The sequence below is a fragment of the Trachinotus anak genome, unplaced genomic scaffold (genome assembly GCF_046630095.1).
Source record: "Trachinotus anak isolate AG129_WGS33_773 ecotype Australia unplaced genomic scaffold, CSIRO_AGI_Tana_v1 ptg000008l, whole genome shotgun sequence".
NCBI classification, from domain to species: domain Eukaryota; kingdom Metazoa; phylum Chordata; class Actinopteri; order Carangiformes; family Carangidae; genus Trachinotus; species Trachinotus anak.
This window is the reverse complement of record NW_027273859.1, coordinates 24,930,349-24,949,828: the sequence shown is the minus strand read 5'-3', so window position 1 is coordinate 24,949,828 and position 19,480 is coordinate 24,930,349. Positions and strand designations below refer to the sequence as shown.

The 19,480-nt window shown below is 40.6% G+C and overlaps 2 protein-coding genes across 3 annotated transcripts in view; both read right to left on the bottom strand.

Annotated features, from left to right (window-relative positions):
- The window catches only part of znrf3 (zinc and ring finger 3), a 69,381-nt gene extending 66,613 nt beyond the window's left edge, over positions 1 to 2,768 (bottom strand). For both annotated transcript variants that reach the window (XM_071483719.1, XM_071483720.1), the window contains exon 1: positions 2,538 to 2,768. In XM_071483719.1, the coding sequence (XP_071339820.1) occupies positions 2,538 to 2,768 (231 nt within the window). The remainder of the gene's footprint in view (positions 1 to 2,537) is intronic.
- Positions 2,769 to 3,115: 347 nt separating this feature from the next.
- Positions 3,116 to 19,480, bottom strand: part of LOC139624533 (coiled-coil domain-containing protein 60-like) — a 66,586-nt gene continuing 50,221 nt past the window's right edge. The window contains exon 16 of the mRNA XM_071483727.1: positions 3,116 to 4,148. Coding sequence (XP_071339828.1) covers positions 4,141 to 4,148 — 8 coding nt within the window. The 3' untranslated portion in view covers positions 3,116 to 4,140. The remainder of the gene's footprint in view (positions 4,149 to 19,480) is intronic.

Genomic DNA, 19,480 nt, shown 5'->3' with positions numbered 1-19,480 from the left:
ATCTGTGTCGTCATGCCCCACCTCCCCCCACCCTTTAGAGCAGAGTGAGAAGCAAATTAACTTAATTTATTATTTTTGGCCCCAGCAACATGTGCCACTTTTCACACTCTTCAGGCAGAGCTGAGCGGGTGTTAGCTTTAGGGAATTAGCAAAGGGGAGTTGGGACTGTATGAGCAGAGGCTGTGGTTGGGTCTTTGCTCAGGAAAACTGCCAAGCCCCCCCTTTCCCCTGTAGTTGAACCCATACCTGCTGAGGTCTGGTCACTACTGTACACACACAAGGTAATGCAAACCCCTCAGGGCTCTGTCCAAACTGCAGAGGAGAGAACCCATAAAACCTCGGGCAGACCAAATCAAGCACGAGACTCCCTGTGCACGAGAAGGCTCAGACCTTTGGAGCACAAAGTAGACAAGTGCAATGGTTGCAGGGGTCAGTGCGGACAACTGAACGCACCAGAACCTAAATATTTGCGTTCAACCCAATTCCAGGGTAAAACTATATCCGTTACAACACCGCAGCAATGTCCCAACACGTTACTGCGATGTTATTTCACAAGTATAGAATCTGCAAGTGGGGAATTTGATACCGGTTTTAAAATTATACTTTTCAGGTTGTACGGTTGTCGTTCATTGTCAGTTTCAGCTTTCATAAATCTTTGGTAGAATATACACTAAGAAATTCAAGACAGTACACTGCGATGGACAAACTGCCCCTCATTATAGCCTGACAAAATATAAGCTGCCTCTAAGTGGTCAGAAGCTATGTTAGCAAAGAAAGCAAACCTAAATAGATGTGGTTTTCGATGTAAAGCTGAGGTCCGACATTTCTGTGTGGTTACCAAGTGGCGCCAAATGGCCATCACTGTGTGTAAACAGGGGCCATTTTTGTGCTGAGTATCCCCTAATTTGATCCCCACATATCATCTTTCTCTCAAAGTAAAGAGTTTTTAGGAGAGCAAAAAATAAATAAATTTTAAAAAATGCAGTTGTGCACTGGAGCCCATGCTGCTGTGTGGCTGATGCAGCCGTTGTTGCGGAGTGGCGAGGGATGGACGGGGGATGCAACCAGCTGTGTCGGTTCAGTATCAGCAAACGTGCAAATGAATAACTGTCTGAACTCGTTGCATGTGACGGCTCATGCAGGGTGCTGATAAAACAGAACGACACAATCGGCCGTGCAATGCAACGTGATGATTAAACTTGAAAAAATGAGTATTTGCTGCATATAACCCCCCCCCCCCCAGCCCAGCCCTGCCCTCATCACTTCTCACCAAAGGCTGCACTGAAACCTGCCCTCCCAACACAAACCAATGATCTCATGGAGCTGAATGGTTTTTCTCCAGTCCAAGGCCACACTTCAGCAGCTACTGGCATTCATAGAAAAGATGACGACAACAACAACAACAACAACAAAAATACTCAACCTCCATCTTCATGCAGTGACACCTCAACTTTCATCTCTGGGTACATCAGTTTACACTTTCCAAGAGAGATTCAAAAACAAATCCCAAACTTCAATCACTCAGAAGATGTTAGTGGTCAGGAAATAAAACATGAAACATGAAATCCCTGGCACATGACTACACCCCCCCCCCCCCCCAAATGAATTATAAAACTCCAAATAAACACTTGGCACTGGAAGGAAAAGCTTCATATTTTAGTGACTTCTGCTCTACCAGAGTTGGCCGCTTGATCCGAGCTTCAACAGCTCCGGCCAAGTGCACTTGTCATGTTTGGGGGGGGGGGGGGGGCTAGGAAATAAAAGATGGAACATGAGAGGAGGGGGGGGGGCGCCTCCTCCATGATGACCACTCATTCACTTCCTATTTATGTTTATTTTTCCCAAAGCCTTGACAAAGTTACCAGTTGCATGCAACTTCAAAGCCAGCGCCGGTGACGGCTGCGGGCGGCGGGACGCGGCTGCTGGACGCGGCTCTGCGCACCCAAAGGTCGCGGTTCGACCGAAAAGTCGCCGCCGAAGCGGATTGAGAGTCCGAACTGAAGCCGAAGCAGTGGCCTCGCAGTCCCGCTGTGAAAACGCGTAAAGCCTGCTCCGGTGAAGAGAAAGAGGAGGGGGGTGGTAGAGGAGGGGAGAGAGGGGGAGGAAAAAAAAAAAAGTTCACAAACTTTTTTTTTTTTTTTTTTTTTTTGCGGGGGGGGGGGGGGGGCGATGCAGGGTTTATCGCTTCGTGGGAAAACCCGTTGCGTTTCGGGATGAGGGCAGTTCAACCAGCGAGGACTGAGCTCCAGACATCAACACAATAACCTGCAAGAGCATGTTTTCCCTGTGAATGAATTCCACAAGATAGGAGCCATCTTGTGACCGCATATGCTTTGCAAGCTTAGTACCATCCTCACACACACACACACACACACACACACACACACACACTATATACAACTCGTCAGCCCCCCAGCCCCCGTGGAAAAAGTTTTAAGACGGGCAGCTTGGTGAAATTACCCCCGGGTCCCGGTAGTGTTACTCGGGACCCGCTGCTTGCCCCCCCTCCCTGCAGGAAAAAGACACTTTACACGTACTTGAACGATCTCCCCCTCCGCGCTGATAGTGGCTCCTGCTTTGGAGAACCGTCCCTGCAAGCCAGTCGTGTAAGTAGTATAATCTCCATTGGGACTGGACTCGAACAGAACCACTTCCACAAAGGCAGTGTCCTTGGCGAAGACGGCACCAAGAGAAGCGGCGACCACCAAGATCACCAGGACCACCGAGTCGGGTACGCGACCTGAGCCTCTCCTCGGTAAAATCATCATCTTGCCGGCTGGATCTGCGCCGATCGGGACATAATTTCACACGGATTAATGAATCGGGGGAAGGTAACTGAAAACCAGGTCTATGCGCGCTGCGGGCGATGCGTCCAAAGAGCCAGAATTGTGCAATAAGAGCTGAGCCTGGGCTGAAGCGTGTTATTTCACCACTGCAAGCCTTGTCAATTACACTGCCTGCAAACGCTCCCTCTCTCTCTCCCTCTCTCTTTCTCACCCCCCCCCCTCCTCCTCCTCTACAAAGCGGATCTCCTTTGATCTCCAAACACGTGATTTTTTTTTTTTTTAGTTTTTTTTTCCTCTCTCTCTCTCTCTCTCTCTCTCTCTCTCTCTGTCTCTCTCTCTCTCTCAAAAGGGTTATATCCCCACCCACCAATCTTTCTGACCCTCTCCCTTGCACTCCCCATTCTGAAGTGCCAGCACTCAGTTAAGGAGGCACCGCGGACTTTGCTGAGAAGCGGCTGGTTATTGTTATTTATAGTCTGGGAAATCAGCAGGTTACGCGTTTGATTCACTTTTATTACCCTGGCTATGAATCGGGGGTCGCATTTTCGGCCACTGTGGAAATCCCAGGCTGCTCCCCCCCCCCCCCCACTGGAGTTTGACACGTTTTTAACTGTCGTGCCACCTTAAAACAAACACTACCCTCCTCAGGACGCTTCATGATTTCACCGGGCTAATTTTTCAATCAGATTCCGATTTGATCCCCTGCAGTTTATAATGTAGTTAGACTGACTGTTTGCAACATATCAGTTTAAATGAGCTGTGCAAAGCTTTTTTTTTTTAACGCTTTCTGTTCTGACAGAAATTAGGAAAGTTTGCCAATAAGAATATCAATTTTTACAAAGTATCTGTAAAAAATTGAAGGAAAACTTCTTTATAACTTTTTCAATACTCATTTCTCTTCCATGCTGTTGCATTTCATATGAATTCAAGGGATTTATTTACACAACATATATCTGTGTCTATGGGGGGGGGGGGGTCCTCATCAGGACAGACCAGACAAACTGATCATTGATTGTTTCAGGCATTTTACAAACCTCAAAATGTTTACATGTAATGTGACATAATCTCTATTTACAGAAAGTTAAATTAGAGGTAGGATTGAGAAGTTACAATACCAAGCAAGCTTGTGATTCATCATGTATTTATTGATAAAAAAAATCATCTTTATTATGCTCCTTTCATACACAGCGATATTCTATATTTGTCCTTTAAACAAACTGCCGCTGAAGAAGGCCATTATTTCTGAGTCCTTGTCTGTTCAGAATAAAAAAGAAAAGTCCATTGTGAAACTTGCATGCTGAACCGTTCCTGGAGAAATCATCTTCTGCCTTTTCTTTCAGCGTGGGACCGCTCATTATGTGTCTGCAAATAAAGCATGCTGTGTCCTGACAGAGCAGATAGCCACACACTCTCTTTTTATTCCCACAAAAGAAGAAGATTTGAATCTTTGTCCAACTGAACAATAGAATAGAACAACAGAAAGCGCTCATGGTACAGTACCATGTATGGTACTGTACCAGTTACATCTTGAACAAAGGTGACAGTGTAATGTTGTATCTCTCCAGTCAAAGAAAGAAACTGGACATTTCTCATAATATCACAAAATAATATATATAATTCCACAAAACTGGCCTCTTGCAACGAAAACACTTGGGTGTTTTTGAGCTCACAAATAAAGGTTGAGCTCTGCACGATGATAGATGTCCAAAAAAGCCCCCAAAAAAACAAGGTCTCATCTTGCTGTCAGCTGTGTGGCAGTGTGATTATGAAAACCAACTGTGAGGACTTTTTAGGTCAAGAATGCAGCCGCCTCTGGAAGAAAGCGTGATGGTCAACATGTGTTCAGACTCAAAAAAAAAAAAAAAAACACAGTGGAGAAAAATTCAAAGCCTGAAACTTTAGAAGTTCTTCAGCACCTCCAGCATGACAATAATTTACAGATCACATTGGACGTCAGTCTGTTTTATGAATCCTGATCCACACCACATGTGCCATATCTGTCTTGTGACACTTAGCATGCTGTTTCTGTTTCTCCTGCTCACACACACAAATGAAATACAGATACTCTGCACGAATAAATCCATACATGATGGGACTTTTAAAGGCAAAATGCCTGCAACCTTAATGATGAAATTAAATTAGGTTTACTAATGGACCACAAAGTGCATTAGGGTAACAAGGTACAGTGATCCTATCACTCACAGAGGGTGTTATTCCTCTTTAGCTGCAAGTCTGCCCTCTGCTGGTTACTGCAAGTTTTCAAGTTACTGCAAGATTTTAAAGCTACAGCTCCACTTTTCATACTTTCCTTTAACTTAAATTTAATGTTTACGAGGTTTCCCTCTGAGATGATTTAGCAGTGTATGTTGATGTTTTGGTGATCATTTGGCCCTTTAATTTTCTTCTTTTTAAATATATTGATGAGAATATGCCTTATTTTCTCACTTCTTTCCAGGCAAAGCGTCTACCCCCTCCGTACGTGGTTGTCCTTCGACAGCAGCTGTGGATCCTCTCCTGACGCTCCAGTCTCCCTCTGCACCAGTGTTTAAACTCAGGCCACCCTGAGAAGAATCAGCTGTCCACATGTTTGGGCCGAGAGAGTGCTGAGGACGAGGATGACTTTGAGGGACGATGGCTGGCCTGGCTCTGTGCTTTACTGTGCCATCTCTAACTGGCTGCTCAGTGAGGGGATGTCTGTGGGTTTTTCTTTTTCCGGTTGAAGATGGAGAGGGGTTCATCGGCTAATTCAAGACATTTCATGTGATATTACACAGCTGAGCAGCTCTCTCCGCTGTTCTTTTCTCGTTTAGTCAAACACTCTCTTCTCTTTTCTGTCTTTTATTCTGACTCTGGCTATAGCTGAGAAAATAGGCAATTAATCAACAGGAAATGGGACTATTCTGCACTATCTTGATAATCAGTCAAATGTTTTAAGTCAAGATACAAAACATTAGCTTCTCCCAGATTTTTAATTGAGACGATTTGCTGACTTTCTTTTCGTAAACTGTTAAGTTGGACAAAAGATGCAATTTGAAGATGTCACTTTGGCTCTCGCAAATTCTAATGGCAATTTAGATTATTTTCAACATCTCATGGACCAAAGAATTACTCTATTAATTGCAAAAAATAATCCTCAAATTAATCAATAATAACAACAAAATGTTAAGTTGCAGCCCTGAAAACTCAAGTTATTTGTAGCACTGCTGATTTCCCCAGTTTTACCCAACATTGATGGTTTTTTTTTTTTTTTTTTTTTTGATGAACTGATTTTAAATGTGGCAGTCAAGGGGAACACAACCATATAAATACGTGTGGATGTTTGCTTGGTTTTCAGCCAATCACTATTTGCTTTAATGGTGTCCTTGTTTCTGCAAACCTATCTGTTGTGCCGTTTGCCGTGTCCAAGTCCTCACGTGTCTGAGCAGCTTATCCCCGAGCTCTCTCTCTTTTACAGATTTATACACATCATTATTATTTAACTGTAGTGGTACTTATTGTTTCTGTGAGCCCCCATTCCAGCCTGTCATTACGAACAGGGATTTGTCCTTAATTGACATGCCTGGATAAACAAATAAATATGAAATAAACACTAGATCACAGGTTACTAATAATAACCAAAGGGAACATTGAATGTGTTTGATCAGTCCCTCAGTCCAGCACTATGTGTACCAACCGGGCTCCCAGCCTCTGTGAATTGTCCCTTTGTTGGCATGGTGCTGACGTTATGTTTTAATGAAGGAAGGAGATGATGAAGGGGGGGGGGGGGGGCATTTACATTCATGGCTCCCAGAAGAGCGCATCACTGCAGCATATTATTACATAAAGCAATTAGGGGGCCCCACAGACCCCAGATTATGGGAGATGCTTTCCCCATGACTATTGACTCTAGCCGGCTCGGAGCATGTTGCATGTTTGCAATGATGTCACTGCACAAACCTCAGAGGGAAACTCTCATGACATGTTTTGAGTTGAATCATAAGTTGAGAGGAGAGACGGAAAAAATAACAGCACTGACAGAGGGATAATGTAGAGTCCTTTGATAATAATGAAAATATTGTATATATAATAATATATATCACATTAAATGAATTAAATTATATGGAGAGCTTTCCCTGTAAAATCTTAATAAAATCTATAATATCTATAATAAAATAAATCTTAAAGCACCTATAATTGATTTATTTATAATATCAATGTATGAAATGACATGTTATATATGATATGAAAACCATGTGATAATGTGCAGCCATCAGAATGATCACCAGTTATCATCAATCTGCACCTCCCCTCAGCTTTACAGAGCTTTAGAACGAGTTTCAGCTCATTGTAGTGATTTACTGTTTTCTGTGACTCTAAATGTACGCTAATGTCGCTCCACAGCTGCTGGATGTATAAGTGAGCATCTGTTCACGAACATGTTCACCATATCAGCTTAAAAGGTGACGATACCCTCAGTTAAAAATATAAACACATTCTCCTTCGTGAAGGTTATAATGTTTTTACTGGAATCAAATGTATATTTAAGGAGGGTGTCCTTTGTGTTGCTGCTGAGCTCTCCTGCATTATACAGAGAGGTGTTTAGAGGTGTTTCTGTCACTTAGCCTGCCCTCATTGATATACATGAGGTGGACAAAATAAAAAAAAACACCTGTGCAGTCAACACAAACTCAAATTTATTACCTTATGAAGACAGGATTTATTGCAGACACTGTTGTATTAGACTGCATTAACTTTAGCTAGGTGCACCTAATAAACTGCCGACTGAGTGTCAATGTTGTGTTCACAACTTGTCTCTGCTGCCTTCAACTGGACAAAAAAATTGGTTAATGCAGGTTTATAGTAAGACTGTGTAACTTTTGAAAGAAATAACACAATCTTCCTTTTATAAATGAAAAGTTGAAATCATGAGCAATAAAATGTAACCCCGCTCAATTTCAGACACCCAGGCTCTCTGCTGCTGCAGCCTCACTTGTTCTGTTATGACCAGTAGCTTGTCGTGACTAATGCTACCAAATTTCAAACAGATATTTCTGTGTGCATGATACATTTCTATATAAGTTTGCTTATGTCAATGGTTTTTCTCTACTTCTGCCTCTGCTACACAACATTTAGACATTTATTTTTAACATTTAAGCCCAGTAATTGCACCTCAGTAGCCACTGCCCAGCAAAATGTAAGTAGTGTCCTTGAAGAGGAGAAAATAACACATTCTTCACCTTACAAATAAAAAGTTTGCTGCTAATTTCAATATAATCTGGTGTTTTGCTACTACAGCCATACTTGATCCAGTGTGACCAGTAGCTTAAGGTGGCTAATGTAGGCCTACGCTAATGTTAGCAAATTTAGCTAGATGCTGCTGTATAGCAGACAGTCCTGATTCATTATATTATTATTCATTATCTCATTATTGTCACTTATCACCACAGTGGTTATTGTACAGTTATAGAGGCTTACTTTAAATAAGAACATTAAATAAAAATGAAAGATTAAAATTTAAAGAGAAGGCAAACAGAATAACTAATGTGTGAAACCTAACATTATGCTTGTGCTATCCTGTGTTAGAAAAGTTGTTTATGATGCAGAGGATCCGTTTTCTTAGCTAAAAAGCAGAACCAGGCTATGTTAACAGCTGTGTGCTGATGAAGACCATAAGATGCAATAGGATGCTCTGAAAAAGCCAATAAGTGGACCTTGAGTAATTTTGTTTTTACGATGCATTATTGATAATATTTCTACTACACCAGAACTATAAAATCAACAGCTTAATGATGATGTTGACAGAGTTTTGCCCACATTTGTATCAGTGATCATGACCAAAATATACCATACTATCCAATTTCACCTCATGTTGGACAGAGGCCAAAGAATCTGAACATAACATACAGAAAACACAAACGTGGCTTTCTCTGCTCGATTAACGTTAATTAAGAAGTGCTTTATAAAAGTAATTCTATCTTTTTGAAGTTCTGGTCAGACAATTATAATTACAGTATCAACTTTACAGTGGACAAACGACAGCATCAATCACTTCTCGTGTTCTTCGACTTTCAAACAGCCCATAACTAAATGTTACAGGCTTTGAAGACCTAACTATTCAGGGGCTGGGCCCTTTCCTTTCCCCTCGGATCTGGCTCGAGGGTGAAAGTCGACTTTGAAGTGCAGACTAAACCAAGGGGAGGTATTTCAACAGGCCCCTAGTTCAGTCAAGGGGTAAAGTTGCAGCCATAAGGTGGGAGGGGAGAAATGAGAGAGGAAAATGAGAGAGGGAGAGAAAGAGACCAGGGCTTGAGTCTTTTGAAATGAGGCACCTGTACGTTTGAGGCTTGCAAGAACAGGTATGTTCCCAGAGGTTAGGGGCTTTGGAGAATTCAAAGTCATTTCAGTCAGCTCCAACACTCATAATCTGTTCTGAGAAGTGAGGAGGATAGGGGGGATATGATGTTGATACACTCACACAGGCGTGAACATGTTCTCAAAAGACTGGATGGATGGATGGATGGAATCTGTACTCACTCTCTCTCTCTCACACATACACACACAAAGCAACGGGACAAAAAAGAAAAGAAACCAGGATGGTGATTTAAACAAAGGTAGTGGCTCACTTTGGTTCCATTACTCTCTTCGCAGGAGATGAGCTCTTCTATTCTAGTGACAGGGCTGAGAACAGAGTAGAAACAATATTTAGGTCATCTTTATTCTGAAAAACTGGAAACACAATAAATAAAAAAAGAGAGAGAGAAAGTTAGATCTCAGAGTAAAATCTCAAAGAGTAAAAAGAGTGAGTAGACTCGGTGCCTGGTGGCGACACAGCGGGAAAGTGGATGAGGAAACAAGACTGGAAACAAGAGATAGATGACAACCCCTCAGGACAGTGTGTGTGTGTGTGTGTATACATGCATGTTTGGTAAATTTATAAATCTCAACTGCTCAAGCTGCATTGGCCAAGATTTTTATCCAAATATCCATTTGCATCATGAACATGAATCACAGGGGGCTGTTTCTATGGTAACCGGCAGGAAATACTGATGCAGCAGAAGTTTAATTTAACTATGCCTACTGGCTCATGCACTGTAATCTGAGGTTGAAGGAATAGGTTGAGATTTTGTGAAATGAGTTAGACGAGAAGATCAATACCAGATACTCAGATCTGTAATCATTCAAAAAGATTAAATTCCTCTAACTTAAGAGCTTAATATTAAACTTGCATGTAACAATCCTGACTCCTGACTTAATTCCTCTCAACTCTACAGAGATTTTTAGCATCTTTAAACCTGCAATAATTTTTCTGTCCACTCTGTCCATTTTCTATACCACTTATCCGAAAGGGGGAGGGGGGCTGGAGCAAATCCCAGCTGACATTGGGTGAGGGCAGGGTACACCCTGGACAGGTCGCCAGTCTATTGCAGGGCTGACACATAGAGACAAACAACCACAGACACACCAGTCACCAATCAGCCTAACATGCATGTCTTTGGACTGTGGGAGGAAGCCGGGGTACCCAGAGGGAACCCCCGCAGACACGGGGAAAACCCATACAAACTGAGACATCATCACTTTTTATTCTGTTGAAATCATGAAGCAACATTCACATTCATCTGGACTCATGTACCTGGCCATCTGTAACATGTAAGTGACTCTCTTTTAGCTCTTTCTTTCTTTTGGTCTCCACCAACTTGATCAGCTGCTAAATGGTCCACTATGTTCACCAGCTAACTGCAAACCGTGTCTGTTTAGCTCTTGGAGCTGAGCAGGTTATGTACAGTGAGATTTTGAAGCTGTTTTTTTTTTTAAATTAAATGAAAACAGCTGCGACACCATGAGAGCGTGGAGAGTGAATTAAAACAGTAAAGTTTTGAACTTTACAATGAACAATGAGCTGAAATTCACTATAAAGCAGATTCAGCTGATAATTCTGGTGATCCCTTTCACACAGTCGCACATTATTACTACAATACTGATTATGGACACTTTACTGTGCTCTCATCAACTTCATTATCAGTTTCCAGAGCCCTGAAAACTAGTGGTTGGTGGTGACTACAACAGAACTTAGAGAAACATGAGTTAATGTTGTTCTGTGTCTGGAAAAGTTTGGTAACTCATGGGCCAAACAACTTTTTAAGGTGATAATATGTAAGTGTCTAAATTAGAACTAGTTGTCTAGTTATTCTTCTTTTAACACTGTTTTACAGAAGGACAACATACCTCAGGATTTGCCATATATCTCTCATTTCAGAATTAAATTGATTCTTTACTTTGTTCGATTAAATTACTTACTATTGGATTCATATAAATCTTGTGTATAATTAACAGTTTTATTTGCTCTTTTGCTTTGTATTGTTTGTATAACTGTTCTTTATAATCTATTTTTTTATATAAAATGAGACTACACTTGTCAATTTTCCCTCAATAACATCTTATCTGAACTTATCTTTTTTTACTTGATCACTTACTCCTACTTAAACTTATTACTCTAACATTTACATATAACTACATGTACATATGCTTGTCTTTTTATTTGTGCTGGGAATATGCACTCATAGGCATTAGAATTAAAATGCTCAATTACATATTACTCATATAATATAATTACATTATAACTCCCATCACTCTCTCTGATGGTTCAACGGAAGCCTCCTGTCTGACTGCTCCCTTACTGCCTCAGACTTCAGGCGCAGATCATCGCTCCGAGGAGGAAAACAATGCGTCACAGCACCAAATCCCAAACATCTAAATCCCCAAATGAAAAGGCGGTCTGCACGTCGCTCATGCTAGTCTCAAAGACGGGATGTTTGGTTTGCGTGACAGGACATGCTGACATGGTGCAACACTTTGCCACATGTGCCACCCAGTGGATGGGTTGCAGTGAGAGATGTGAGAGGTGGGGGCTGCAGTGAGGGCTGACTGGAGAACTGGCCAGTGAAGAGAAATGTGGTTCACCATGACTGAAAACAGATCATCTTCCCTCCTGAGTCTCTTTGATGTCAGTGAGACTTATTTTGTTTTCTGCTGATTTTGTGGTCGCGGGTGCGCACACACACACACACACACACACACACACACACACACACACACACACACACACACACACACACACACGCTCATGGGCTCACACACACAACAGTTGAAGGAGACATCAAAGGGACATCAGTTCAGACTTTTAGCCGGTAGACATAAAATCAGTTTCCCTGGAGAATCAGATCTTTGTATGAAGCAGTGGCTCATCGAATTATTACTTTACTGTATTGAATTCATTAGTACCTAACTAGATTTTCAACTCAGATGTGGGGCCAAGCCTCTGAAGACAAGCCTCTTGTTTGTTCTCACGTCCTTTAACAGCAGTAGTTATGATTTCAAGTTCATCTTTGACCTTGGAAGCAGCTGCAAACAAAATGACCTCACCACCAGATCCATTCAGGAACTGTTTTGGATCATATCACCTATAAAACCTTGTGTGAGATTATTTTGTCAGAAGCAGTAGTTATCATGCTGCACCTTTAAAAAACATTTTGTGCAGCGCAAAACAATAAGTTACTTTCATAGCTAAATGACCAACAGGCTTCACCAGTTAAGACAGTTGTGCCCAGGTCTTAGGATAACTTAAAGGTCAAATTTCTTTTCTTTTTTTTTAAATATGAAGATGAGCACACCATTTTTTGTCAAAATCAACATAGTTCTGGTTATTTCAGTTGAATGTTTCAGTGCACCGGTCAGCTGGAAAAAGCTGATGTTACCACTAAACATATTTTAGATTTAGCAACATTTGAATTAGAATCTGATAACAGTTGCTTAGCTAACTAAGGATTTTTTTTTTTTTACCAAGCTTTAAAGCAGCTAAAACTTAATATATTTCACACCAACAATGTATCAAATGACAGTAGGAGAGCACAACTCGTTTCTGCTGCCCTCAAGTGGTAAAAAAAATAAAAATAAAATCAGTCATAGCAGATTTAACTCATTGTCATCATCATTTAATGTCATAGAAACATATTTTAGATTTCAAACTAAATTGTCAGGGCTCCACTCACTCCTGAACAGTTTGTTTTGTGCATATTTGCCGAAACCAAGTTGTTAAAAGAAGTGGGCATGAACTAAACTGAACTAAACTAAACCGTTGCAGAAATTTCTAGGAAATAAATTAAGTTGGTACCAACTGGCTTGGTCACTGAACCAGTTGTTCATCCCTATTTTCTTTTGGTTACCTCTTCTCAAAGACCACACTAAGGTGAACACAGGCACAACAGCCACTCCTTCATCTTTGCAGAGAAAGAAACTAATAATGTCTTGACATAACACCACTGAATACAGTGTGAAGCAGTTTTTATATTCTTTGTTGACACATGGCCGTCCAACCGCAGCTGTGGATAAATTAAATCTGACAAACGTATATATTTCTGTGGTCGGAGTTTCAGGGCATAAAAGTCAGTTGCATCATAAGACTCTGGTTGTGGTTGTGTAATGTATTGTCTTAGCCACTGGGGGTGTGTTTTAAGACGCCATCAAGAGTTTTGGTGAATATACCACTTAAGATGCGCTGGGTAAAGAAAGGTGAGTATATTAACTCTTCTAGTCCTAGATGTATAAATAGGTGCAGAACTTTGCAGTAGATTTCTACTGGAGTCATCAAAGACCCAGTTCAGTGTAATATCTGTCAAAGGCAGTGCGCCATCTTTCTTTTAGGAAATATTCTATATCCTAAATTAACAGCTCAATGGAAAGTCACATTGATCATGTGAATTCTAATAAATAAACTTAAGTCTCTATGTCAAACTGTTACAATGCAGATCTGGGATACAAGCAGCTTAACATGTAGAGATAATATTCTACAGCTCTCCACCATGAGGCAGAAACGAGCTATTGGTCATGGAAGGATTTCTCAGTTTCACCAGCTCGAATGAGACATCAACAGTTACATTTTTCATGCAGTTTTCCAGCTTTTGTAGCAGGTTTTGTAATTTTGTGACTATAAACTTCTCTTTGCCAGTATGAACTATCAGACATTCAAGATTTTAAACTGCACTATTATTTCAGTATGACATAAGTTGTTCTATGAAAAGCCTTAACAAACAAATCCATTAAAAAAACTTCTCAGCTCAAGAGGGGTTCTGTTTCATCACATGTAATGTACCGCTACAAACACCAGAGGGCAGTAAGACACACGACTTCTGCCTGGACAGTTCATGCCAGACCTGAATCAGGTAAAGTCCAAAGTGGGGCAAGTCAGGTAAAAGGTTCATCTTATGCCTCGCAGCGGTGTGCAGCCAAACATATTTGAGTCTGACGCTGACTAAAAGAAGAGGAAGTGACAGTCATGCAGAAAGATGCAGGTTTTGATGAATAAAAGATTAACTGCCTTCTTGACTCAGTGTTGCATCAGATCAATGTTGCATAATAGTGGTGCAATGATGCAAAAAAAAAAAATCATTTCCTTTATTTTTTGCTGATCTGTAATCTATTTCATGTAGCAAACCATATTTTATATGTATATTATCACTTTATTATCACTTTATTATGCCTCGTCTTCTCAACTGGGACAATTTACAGAAGTTGGGACTTGATTAAGGTCTTAAATATACTTTCTGAAGGGAATGTGGATGCCAATCAGTCCTATTTTTGTAAGTGTGGGTAGAGTGTTGCTCTGTCTTCTAGTAGTTGCTCTATCTTACTCAAATATACATACTGCAGATAAAATGTCAGACAAACTACAGCTTGTTAAAAAACCCTACAGTGACCATCAAATGAACACAACGGCATCAACAGTTCGTCATGAGACTCCTGCATCATCTTGCCTCTCCTGTGCCTGCACATTACAGGGTTGCTGCTGGCAAATAGTGCTGTTGTTGTTGTTGTTGTTAGTCTGCCAGTACAGTGAGAGCAGAGTAAATGTGGCCCGTCAAACAAAAAGAGCCCTATGTCAGCTCTCTGTACTAACAAAGCATGGCTTATCAGGGCGGACAAAGTGCTTGCAGAGACCCTAAGACAATTGTAGGGAGGACAGACAACAAGCGCTGTTCCACTGGTTGGATTCAGGTCAATTCATACTGGAAGATGTATTTGGCTTGACTGTTTTGTTTCCTATGACATTTCTTAATTAATGATAGATGTGTCATTTGCTGCAGAAGCTGTACAATGGATGGATTAATTAAAAATTTGTGAAGCATCAAAGACAAGAATGATTTCTTTAATCCGAGAGCAGGGACGTCTGTGTGCCGCTAAGGACCGTTGGTGTCTCTCTAATCTGTTTTATTGCTGCTTACACAAAAAAATGTATATGCAAAAGTGGTACCATATCTCTAGACTGGCTGACACACGGGCACATGCACTCACACACACACTCAGATAAAGAGCCAACTGGTTGTAGACTTACTGGTGTAGAGAACTGAACGAGTTACTGCAACATCATGCTTCATTGTAAAGATGGAATGACACTGCAGCAAGTCGAGAGTGCTGCTTCTGCAGGGCTGCACAGACTCTCACTCCTGCACAGCACTGAGGTGCAAAGTGGAAATGATAAAGTATAAACGACAACTTGAAATGTAAAACTGCAAACTGACATTTATGATGAGAGTGCACTGAGAGACAGAGCAGGAGATAAAGATGGAGGGTGTGGGAATGCTCCAGGCCAAACAAACACCCCAGTGGATCGTGGGTAGACAGTGAGAAGTGCAATGGGGAGGGTGTATAGGCAAACACATCGACCCACCGCCCCCTGCAGCTGGCTGCCTTCCCAGGGTGTGACCCCACTCACCTCCATTATCCAGCCGGGCTTTGCCCTGCTACACCCCGGTTTACACCAGTGCCACCACCCTGGTGAGCACACATGGGTGTTAACGTTTACCCTGCATGCCATGCCTTCACTGTAGCCACAGTCGATTGACAGCAGCCTCTAATTAAACATGCACTAGTATTTCGTTCTTAATTAAATCATGAGTGCTGGAGCTGAGACATGCTATAATTTAATGATATTGTTTTTAAATCAAGGTTATAATTACAATGAAGGGAGAATGCTGTGGAGTGCAAGTGTAGGATGTGACTGATGATACAAGTCATGCAAATATGCAAATATCTTTGATTTGACTATTTTCAAGCCACCAAACACTGATTGTTCGGACTCCATCCAGATAAATTCTGAAACTGAATTCCAACAGATAAAATTTTAAGGATGAGCAAATAACCAGTCTGCCACTGAACATGTGTGGTGCCTGACCCTGCCACATTCTGTTAAGTTTAAATGTTCAATTAAAAACATATCCAAATACATAAAATATGCCAATATAATAACACTTAATTGCAGGTTTTTGCAGACTGCTTTCATGGAGCTCTTATCAGAGAAATATCGGAAAAAATACTTAATATCAGCCTGTCATGTCATTCAGCATCACACTCTCACTTTATCAAGTTGTGCACATTACCTAAAACACACTGAATTATTATTATTTAATTTTCTAGAAAGTCACACAATCAGTATAAAAATGATCAAATAAACATGTTTGCAGTGACAGGATAGAAATGACTGGCCTAGCTTGAAACCAAAATGCATTAATTGAATGATATTAACTGAAACCAAGCTTAACCCAGTTAGATTTCTGTCAAGGCAATGAGATCAAACATAAAAGCTGCCGACATGTGACATACCACAGTGTACTTAGACAGAAATGTAAGTACGCCTTAATTCGGTGCAGCAGTTTGAATATCACAGGGTGCAGTTTTACTCGGGAAGGCGTAGTTAAATCTTGCATCACAGCTATGTCAACATCTGGAAGAAATAAGGGTAATATACAACGCCCTGAGATGTTTTCTGATGCTTTTAGGATTGGTCGATTCTGGAGGATCCACCCAGTTTAATCACAGTCTCCAGGGAGGATCCCCCCATCTGCATTTGTGAAGGTATCTGTATTTGCTTCTCTCTCTCTCTCTCTCTCTCTCTCTCTCTCTCTGTGTGTGTGTGTGTGTGTCTTAAGTACTGGTTGAGCCAAGTCTAGCAGTTCTGGCAGACTATACATAGATTTAGCTGTGCACACAGTCCCTCTCAGAGCCTCCCAGGAAGATTAACTGAATCCAGGATGTGTAACCAATGATTTAAGACTGACACTGTAAATACAGTACATTAGTCAGTCTTATGTTAACACTCAAAATATAATGTCTCTTAAAATGAATAAACACTTATGCTAGTTTCTATTTGTTTCTACTTCTTTCTTGAACAGGAATTTCTCTGAGAAATCGCTTTAAGAAATTTGAAGATTAGTGACAGAAATATAAAATTCACACACATATTCACAGTAACATTAACACTGAATTGAGACAACTAGTGTGTTTCTGTCCAAAGTGTTTATGCAAATTTTCAATTTGCACAAAAAACACTGGATGGAAAAAGTGAAAATTCGTCAGAAAAAGAAAAAATATTATGCTTGGCTGAGGTGGAAAAGGTCCCATCAAAAAAACCAATTGCTGCAAATTGCAATAGAAACACACTGAGTGAATCCTGTGATCCACTGAAGTAATATTTGCATAGCAACAGTGGATGGAAACACACATTAATCCACATTCAGATTTTCTGGAAATTCTGTCAAAATTTGCGTTACATTTTAGTGGAATTTTGAAATGGCAATTGATGGGATAATAGTAAATGCTAAAACAGCACAACAGTAGCAGCAGTAAAGAGTCTTATGGGCCTAGCTGGTGAACTGACACCATAATAACTGTTATATAGCAATATCAAGTTAGAGTTAGTTTAGCCACCATAAGCCACTGGTCATACCAGACCAAGTAAAGCTGTAGAAGAAGAACAGCTAAAAGCTAACCTAATCGCTAATAAAGTCTACTCTTCATTTGTGAGGTGAAGAATATGTTATTTCTTCTTTCCAAAGTTACATAGTCTCTCCTAAACAGTGCCTTCCTAGTTATGCTAATGTAATATAAATGCTAGACTTAACGAGCATGCTACGTCTTTAAATCTTACCTTGGTCTGCTGACTTCTTTTTTATTCATACCAGTGTTGCTTTCATTTTGCTAATTAGTCATGCTGAAACTTTAGATCCCTAAAAACCAGATGGATAGAACTATGTTTGCTAAAACTTGTTGAATTAATCCCAAACTACTACAGTATTGACCCCTGATATCACCAGAAAATACAACATTTCAAGCATATTTAAAGATCTAGCAGATACATAAAGCAACAATTTGACATTCTGGGAAATATTTGCTTCCTGGTGGAGCTTGATGAGAAGATCGATACCACTGTTGTATCTGTCAAATATGAAACTATAACTAGCAACTGATTAGCTTAGGTGCTGTTTAGCTTACTGATTAGCTTAGGTGCTGTTGTTTAATCCATTCATTGAATATCATAATAATTTGTTATTTTATGGGGGTTAGTCCATTTGTTGGGCTCTGAGGGGGGTTAAACAAACAAGATATAACATCTTTATTAGTGATAAGAGATTCTGGTCGGCAGCTTTGTTACCTTTGGTGAGAGCTACCTTTGTATTAAGCTACGCTAACAGGCTCTTTAACAGACAGACCGGTAAAATAGAGTGATTCTACGAGGCTGCTGTGTGTGTAGACATTTGTTGGAGCTGTTTCTTTATTGGAACGGTTGTTTTTAATGAGTAAGAAGTTTCAAGAAACTTCAGGGCTCTCCTGAAGGCAAAACCTTTTCACGACGTAGTTGAAGGTCTAACTCAAGTATTCTCCAAATGCACTCTAGGGTCTCTTAAACCAATCAGGCAGCAAAGGCTTTTTAGGTTTAAGAGAGCCTTGAATTTCCTTGTCTCACACTTGTATTCAATGAATGTTAATTGTTTGTTCTTACACTGTGCTGTTACACCCATGTAAGCACATCATGTATTAAGAGGATTTTCATTAAGCACTTAGAGAGCATTACTTTGTGGTCTGTTCTGTAGGTTAATACAGTGGTATGGGCCTAGTGGGACAATGTACCATGGGATGTTGGAAAACCTAAAACAATTTGCATATTAAATGTACAACATTTTCCAAATAAAAGCAGTTATTTGACAGTTACCTGCCCCCATGCATATTCCCACATTGATGACTGATACCCATTGGCTATGTACACCAGACTGAATATAGAATGAAAAAAAAAATCCCTCTGGTCATTCTGCATAAAGTTTTGAATTTTCCATAGTTGTCACACCTTCTTCCCACTCTGGGTTTAACATAACTTAAGAGCTACACAAGTATAGGAGGTCACTTCACTGACAGCAAATGTGACACTTGTCTCACCATGGCGGGGCATCCCCAACCGACTTTCCAAGTCAAAAATAACTAAGTGTGTTTCAGCTTGTAGCAAAAGGGTAGTGTATAATATTAATAATTTTTGCCTTTTTGCTCTCCCCAGTGACATAAAGAAACCTGAAAATAGGAAATTGTCACGAGAAAGCTCAAAGTCACCCCTATTGCCCCATTTAATTTGAGACTTGTGGCAAGTTAGTGTCAGCTTTCATTCAGGTGGCCACAGGAGTTTGACCTGTTTGGTTTACTGGTAAAAATAAAGGACATCCTGTATTGAAATCCTGTTTTCTTTCTTCAATACTACACTACACTATGACGCATGCACACACACACACACACACACACACACACACACACACAGACGGAGCATCATAAACCCCTGCTCTCACTTTCTCCGATGTTGATTCTGCAGTGCTAGTAAAGCTCTGCAAACAGGCCAGTGTTTG